The sequence below is a fragment of the Tamandua tetradactyla genome, chromosome 7, assembly GCF_023851605.1.
Source record: "Tamandua tetradactyla isolate mTamTet1 chromosome 7, mTamTet1.pri, whole genome shotgun sequence".
Taxonomy (NCBI): domain Eukaryota; kingdom Metazoa; phylum Chordata; class Mammalia; order Pilosa; family Myrmecophagidae; genus Tamandua; species Tamandua tetradactyla.
Genome location: NC_135333.1, coordinates 35,220,563 through 35,228,358, shown reverse-complemented (window position 1 = coordinate 35,228,358; position 7,796 = coordinate 35,220,563). Strand labels below are relative to the sequence as shown.

At 50.8% G+C, this 7,796-nt stretch overlaps 1 protein-coding gene across 1 annotated transcript; it reads right to left on the bottom strand.

Moving 5' to 3' along the window:
* Nucleotides 1–295: 295 nt before the first annotated feature.
* Nucleotides 296–6,377, bottom strand: SMIM45 (small integral membrane protein 45). Its single transcript, XM_077167848.1, has 2 exons — nucleotides 6,267–6,377; nucleotides 296–568 (listed from the first exon to the last, which is right to left on the bottom strand). Exon 2 carries the CDS (start codon nucleotides 500–502, stop codon nucleotides 296–298), a length of 207 nt encoding a protein of 68 aa, XP_077023963.1. The 5' UTR covers nucleotides 503–568; nucleotides 6,267–6,377.
* Between the last annotated feature and the right edge of the window lie 1,419 nt (nucleotides 6,378–7,796).

Below are 7,796 nucleotides of genomic sequence, written 5' to 3'. Positions count from 1 at the left end.
GTGTAAATGAAGGAAATGGGAGACCAGAGGCTCAACATGGGCAGAGGCAGCCAGGCCAGGTGGACCAACAGGTGCACTGGGCAGGACAAAGGCACTGGGGGCAAATGGAGAATGCCCCCAGAGCAGCGCGGATTGGGGTAAGCTGGCTTGACTTGAAGAGGTGGCCCTGGGCCAGGAGCAGCAATAACCCTGGAGCACCCAGGGAAGGGCCTCTGCTGGGAGGGTCCGGGCTGCAGAGGGATTCCCAGGACGACAAGGTCCGCTCCCTCGCCCCCCTACCCGCAGGGAGGTGGCCTCAGACCTCGGGGCCTCCGAAGGCCAGGTTGTCGCGCACCATCAGAGTCTTGCGGAGATCGCGGTCCACCAGGGGGCGCTGCATGCGCCACTTGTGCGCCTCCTGCAGGCCCGGCTCGAAGTAGTAGATGCAGGCGCCGAAGCCCACCAGGATGAGGACAGAGATGACCAGGTAGACGGGCACGAACCAGTCCAGGAAGTGTGGCATCGTGGCGGCCTTGGCTGCCGAAACACGGGTGTGAAGGCCCAGGGCGGTGTCCCTTGTTCCGCCCGCCTGGAAGGAGACCGGCAGGTGTCACGGAGCCAGGATGCCCGAGCATCACTTTACAAATGGGGAGACTGAGGCCCCGGGGGCCGAGGGGCAGGGTCTGATCAAGGCCACATGGTAATTCTGCAACCCAGGCGTCCAGGCCAAGCCCGGGATCCTCATATGCTATGGCCTCCGCCCCTCCCCGCCACCCCCCCCCCCCCCCCTTAAGAAGGAGGCTTGGACGAGGGCGGGCTGCTGGCTGCGTGCCCTTGGACAAGTGACCTATGCTGTCTGGGTCTCAGTCCCCTCCTCTGTGGAGCCGGTACTAATAGAGGCTCCTCCAGCTCCTAGTTAGGACTAAAGGAGGTAGCCAATCCCTGTGCGGAGCCCTCCGGTGAAACAGGATAAAATAGAACTGTTAAGTCCCTGGTTTCCTATTCAACTCTAAAAGAGTTAACAGACAACTGCAAGTACTTTGTTTTTTAATTAGCTCCAAAGAAACTGCAACTGAGCTGCAAACTTCCTGGGACAAAAATTTCCCTCAAGCTCCCCAAACCTCCCCAACCCATTATAACCTGCCCAAACCATAAAAGCTTGTAAATTTCTGGGCCCAAAGCAAACTGTTAGTAAATAATAGGAAGTATAAGGTCATAAAGATTATTAACCATTTGCCCAAAAACAAATTTTAGGTATGTGACAGCAAACCACGAATTCTGCCAGCCATCACCTCCTAGAAGAAAGAAAACACCTAGTATTCAAAGGTTACTACGGAAAACTGCCACTGGTAAACCTTTTCTATAAAACAAGCTTAGTGCGTGTGCCTCCCTTGGGCACGCCCATGTTAACCTCTCTAATGTGTACTCTCTCTTTTAAAAAAACTTTTCTTTTAATAAACTTTACTACTTACTCCTACTGGCCTTCTCTTCTCTAAATTCTTTTAGTTTCTCGAACCTGGATCGGAGCTCAGCTGGCACTGTTCCCAGCAGCGCACTGGTTACACCCGGAAGGTAGGTCGGGGGACGCCTCCCCTTGTCTCCCTACCCCTCCACCCCCCAGATACCTAGCTGGCCCCCACTGCACTGTTGCAGTAGCTGCCGCTTGCCAGGCACCCCCACAGATGAGTAGGTCCTCCCAGCCTCCCACCTACACTGGCCAGGTGTGGCTTAGGGATGTGGTGCACCAACACCCCATGTGGGGGGTGGGGGTGGGACCTGGTTGACAGCAGCAGAGTCTGCACAGGCTCCCAAACTTATGTGGTGAAGATACTAGCACCCTGAAGGAATAAAGAGTGTGCCACAGGACTGACTGTAGGATCCAGAAATGGATAGCATAATACAATACTATCTGATGGTAGCCCAGTAATGTAGGTACACTGAATGAAGCTGAATGGGGGTATGGTTGAAGGAGAAGGGTTGGGGGCACGTATGACACCGGAAGGAAAGATAGAGGGTGAAGACTGAGATGGTGTAACTTAAGAATACCTAGAGTGGACAATGATGGTGATTAAATTTAGAAATATACAAATGTTTTTGCGTGAGGGAGAACAAATGAATGTCAATGTTGCAAGGGGTTGAAAATGGAATGGTATACAGGAAAAAATATATAGGCAATGCAAGCTAGGGTCTATAGTTAACAATAACATTGTAATATGATTCCATTGACTGTAACAAAGGCAATATGCCAAAACTAAATATCAATAAGTGGGGGATATGGGGGTGGGGTAGGGGATTTTTTGTGGAAGAAAAGGAAATGTCTTCATACAGATGGTGGTGGTAAAGGCATAACTATGTGATTATACTGGGGACCACTGATTTTTGCTTAGGTTAGATTATATGATGTGCGAATAAAAGTGTTTAAAAATGAACAGAGAGGGCAGTGCGACAGTGGCTCAGTGGCAGAGTTCTTGCCTGCCATGCTGGAGATCCGGGTTCATTTCCCAGTGCCTACCCATGCGAAAAAAATGAACAGAGAGATACAAGTGCTGGAGAAAACATGGAGAAAGAAATGTCCCCATTCAGTGTTGGTAAGGAAGCAGAGTGATGCAGCCCCTTTGTAGGACAGTGTGGTGGTTTCATGGGAGGCTAGGGGTGGGGTTGCCATATGATCCTGCAACCCCATTGCTCAGTGTATACCTGGAGGGACTAAGAGTGGGGACATGAGTGGAGATTTGCACACCGGTGTTCATGGAGGCAGTGTTCGGGATTGGCAATGGTTAAAGGTAGCCTAAGAGTACATCAACTGAGGAATGGAACGGGAACTGTGGTGGATACATACAACAGACTACTGAGGAGCTGCAAGAAGGAATGACATTCTCAGGCATGCCACTAAGTGAATGAACCTTAAGAACCTTGAGTATATTGAATGAAATGCCGGAAACAAAAAGACCAATATTATCATGCCTCACTCATCGGACTAACTATAATATACAAACTCCAAGAACTCAAGTCCAGAGCATGGGTTATCAGCTGAGGCCTATTGTAAAAGTTCCTAGATTATAAACTCTTAAATTTAGTCACATTCTATTCCGGAGTTTTAACTGTTATCGCTAAATTCTAAGATGCCGAGCTATTTGGTTATAACCTGGTCTTTCCTGGGAACTTTGGGTATTTGGGTGATGCCTGAGACTCAGAGTCAGAGCTCTGAAGCTATGAAAGTCAGCATTACCCCATGCAGCAACTGTTAAGTAGGTCGAAAAAATATTCAGACTCACTAGAGATATGAATAAAGCTGCTCTGGCTAGGACTAAGGTAAATCAGAATACAGGGAAACCAGAATAGAAATGGGAGCTGGTAATTCTGTATAGCTTAATTTAAGTCCTAGACACATTCCAGAGTATGTTGAGCAAATAATTAGAATGTATTGGCAAAGTTCTTTGAGAGATGGGAGGAAAAATATGTAACTATTAAACTTTACCATCGGGGAAACCCCTGATACTGTCTCAAATATTAAGGACACCCAAGTCAGCAGACCAAGCCCTTGATCTTAAGGCTTGTTCTTGTGAATCTTATTTATGTAGTGGAGAATCTTAGCCTACCTATAGTTATATCTAAGAGTTACTTCCAGAGGACCTCTTTTGTTGCTCAGATGTGGCCTCTCTCTCTCTCTAAGCTCAACTCTGCAAGTAAAATCATTACCCTCCCCACTATGTGGGACATGACATCCAGGGCTGAAAGTCTCCCTGACAACATGGGACATGATTCCCAGGGATGAGCTGGGACCTGGCATCATGGGATTGAGAAAGCCTTCTTGACCAAAAGAGGGAAGAGAGAAATTAGGCAAAATAAAGTTTCAGTGGATGAGAGATTTCAAACAGAGTCGGGAGGCTATCCTGGAGGTTATTCTTATGCATTATGTAGATATCCCTTTTTAGTTTATGGTGTATTGGAGTGGCTAGAGAGAAGTGTCTGAAACTGTTGAACTGTATTCCAGTAGCCTTGATTCTTGAAGACAATTGTATAACTATATAGCTTTTTACAATGTGATCTTTTGGTTGTGAAAATCTTGCGGCTGACACTCCCTTTATCCAGAGTATGGACAGATGAGTAAAAAAATAAGGACAAAAAAATAAATAAATAATGGGGGGGGATAAGGGCAAAAAATAATTTGAGTAGATTGCAATACTGGTGGTTAGTGAGAGGGAGGGGTAAGTGTAAGAATGTATGTTGTTATTTTTTTTTTTCTCATTTCTTTTTCTTTCTTTTTCTGGAGTGATGCAAACGTTCTAAAACTGATCATGATGATGAAGGCACAGCTATGTGAAGCTATTGTGAGCCATTGATTGTACACTTTGGATACACTTTATGCTCTGTGAAGATACCTCAATAAAAATATTTTTAAAAAAATGAGAGAGAGAGAGAGAGAATAGCACCGGACTGATAGGACTGAATCCTGCCTCCACTACTTAATAACCAAAGGAACTTGGGCAAGCTACTCAGGGCCTTGGTTTCCACATCTGTCAAATGGGAATGATACTAGTTCATTTATGTAAAATACTCAGAACCAGTGCCTGGCACATAGAAAGTGCTACACAGTAAGTTGTCTCTTCTCTGAGCCTCAGCTGCCCAATCTGTAAAATGGAGATCAAAATGGGACCCACTTCCTAAGGTCACTGAATTTTGAAGAAAGGAGTAAGGTGAGGGCTCCTGCTTTTGCCTGCATGCCTGAGGAGCACTTTGAGCCATGCCTGGCACAGCATCAGCACTCAGTAGACGTCAGCTATTATCATTCCCAGTGAGCCAGAGGTGAAGACAGCAGGAGAGTGGAAGGCAGCGGGTGTAAGGAATTTCATAAACATCACATGCACCCAGATTTATTAGAAGGGCCCAAAGGCACCCACCTGTGCCCCCTGCCAAGCTCCCCAGCCCCATCCCGCACTCTGTGAGCTGTCACCCGGGACTGTGCGTCAGTCACCTCTGTGCCGGTGTGCAGCCCGTCTCTGTGTGCGCTTGCATGTTCCTTGGGATGCCTTTTGCATACGTGTTCGCTTGGTAACTCCTATTCATACTTCAAAAGTCAGCATGCATGGGATAACATAAAGTCCATTCAGTGTACCCCCCCCCAAACCTTCCCTGAGGTGTGAGAAAGGGGTAGGGTGAGGAACCCCATTTCTGACTTCCATGCAGGGAGAGTACTTCACAGACCCTACCACAAGCCCATGTGGTAGCTGTGAATACCACATTTCACAGATGAAGAAACTGAGGCCCAAGCAGGTTCACTAATTGGCCCTGGGTTACCCAACTAGGAAGTGGCAGGGCTCGACCCCAAACCCTGGCAATATACTGAGATTGAGTCCTCCAGAGTGGGGGAAGGAAGCTGAGTGGATGAAATGAGCAGAAGCCCACCTTGCTTCCTGGGAGCAAAGCAGGGAGATGGATGGAATGGCCTTCAGGGGGGATGAAAAGAAGCCCCAGCTTCTCTGACCTTGTATCCTACCTCCTGTTCCTCCTACCCACAACTTTCAAGTGGGTCTATAGAGTTGGGCTGTGAACCCCCAGGGAGGGAGAGACGCTGCTTCCTGAGGCTGCACCCTGCCCGGGTCCCTGAGTCACAGACAACATCTCAGGGTGCCCTGTCTTTGGAGGAGTAAAGTGGGGAGTGCACTAATTGCCCAGAGTCAGGACCAGTAGGGGAGCAGGACCCAGCACCCTCCTAATGATCTGCCTTTGTGGAGAACCAAAGACAGGTCAGTTTGCATGGTGCTGCTTGGGTGGGAAGGAGGCAGGCATGGGCATCCCCGGTAAGGAGGCTACTCCAGCCCAGCCTGACTGGGACCAAAGCAATTTGTGCCCCTCCCCAGCTCCAGCCAAAACCCCAGCCTCCTTTCAGCTTAGACATGAGATTTGGGGGTACTCGGGCAGAGCAGAAGGCATTTCAGCTGCAATGCTGTGAGGGTCCCCCAACCTTTCTAGCCCTGTGAACAAAGTCCCAGGCATTCTGGGGTAGACTGAGGACTCCCAGACCTTTGCTTGGCTTCTCAGGAGACTGGCATAGATAGAGAAGCCAAACTCCCACTGGCTTTTTGTGTGACCTTGTGCCACTCCTCACCCTCTCTGGGCCTCAGGGTCCGCAGTGCAAAGTGATGGGTGGGGGTGGGAGGTTACCAGATGATCAATAAAGAATTTTCCAGCCCCAGTTTCGTCAAGGTTCTTCCTGGTACAGCCCCGCTCCCTGCCTCCCAAGCTATTGTCAGCACTCCGTGTCCCCCGCATGCCCGCAGACCCACCTCACACCCTGCAGATGCCTGCTGCGGGGGCTCTGAGCTGAGTGCGCTGCCTCGGCCCAAGCAGCTCAGCGTCGGCCCGTGGACTGAGTCGCAGCTGCGGTCCCCAGAGACACTGCCATCTGCGGCTGCCCTGGGGATTGGAAGAAGAGATAGGGCGAGGCCAGTGCCCCCCACAAGAGGTGGAGTTTCCCAGGCCCACGGGCTCAGATCAGGCCAGGAGGGGGCAGTGATGGGCCAGCTTGGCACCCTAGTATCTCTTCCTGTCCATTGGAGACCCTCCCTCTGCCCCCCACCCTCAGATTGAGAAGAGGCGGGACCTGTCTTAGCCAATCAGCAGCCTGGCAGAGCAAGGGCTTGATCCTCTGTTGCCTTGGCAACCAGCCTTCTCTTCTGGATCCCTTGCACTGTGCACGTGGTGCAGCAGATGACAGGACAGGGAGGGCAGGGTTGGGGGATGTGGGGAGAGATGGGAGCCACCCAGCAGGCTGCTGGGCCACAAGGCTGGTAGACCTAGAGAGGAGGGGTTCCAGCTGAGATAACTGGGCGAAGGTTTGGAGGTTTGCAGTTTGGAGACAGGGAGAGATTAGGGTCCCTGGCAAGGGGTTGGGGATGCAGAAGCTGCGACCGGTAGAACCAGTGAGAGTTGCATGCTGCGGAGGGAAGAACAGAGACAGAGAGCTGGATGCATTGGTTCCCTATAGCACTGACTGTGTGCCAGACACTGTTTTCAGTGCTTTATTCAGGTTAATGCATCTAATCCTCATCCAAGGACACACAGCAGGAAATTGCAAGGACAGGGTCCGAGCCCTAGCGCGGACCACGGGCCCCAGCACGGGGCTGCCCCTTCCAGTTCTGTCCTGCAGGAACTCTGGCCAGGTATGACCCAGGGCAGCCCTTCTGGACATAGTGGTGGTTCCCAGGCTGTGTGCAGTAACCTCCCCCCCCCCCCCACCATGTCATGGTCCCACACAGCACTTCATTCAGCCCTCCCCACTGGGTCGGTGTTGGGTGCCCATTTTAGAAATAGGCAGCTATGGCTCAGGAAGGAGAAGCCATTTCACTTACCCTCTTCTTCTATTGGTCACTCGGTTTCCCAGTGACTGAGCTGGATTCAAAGTCAGGGTCTGGGGTTGGAGGTCCACATCCCAAGCCTGGGTCCTCCCCTCCGTGCTTACAGACATGACATGGTGTCTGCAAGTCCCAGGTGCCCAGTAAGCAATCCATCAACAGCAGTGAGTGGCATCTCGGGGGCATAGAGCAGCCCCTGGAGGACTGAGCCGCCAGCTGACACCACAGCACAGGGAAGAGGGTTTAAAGAAATTTTTCCCCTGGGGTGTCGATTCCTAGAAACCTGAAAACCGGCAGGTGGGAAGGGCCCTGGGTGAGGTGGCTCTGGGGCCCTGGGTCCCCCACCCAACAGCCACCCTGCAAGGGTGGCATGGGTCCTTCCCAGCATAGGTGGGGCGACAGAAGTGTGTTTGAGTTCACAGCGGTATTTTTTTTTAATTGAGGTGTCATGTACACACAGTG

What these genes read in the sequence shown, in the direction of transcription:
- SMIM45 (XM_077167848.1), bottom strand. Translation starts at nt 502, where the DNA reads ATGCCACACTTCCTGGACTGGTTCGTGCCCGTCTACCTGGTCATCTCT.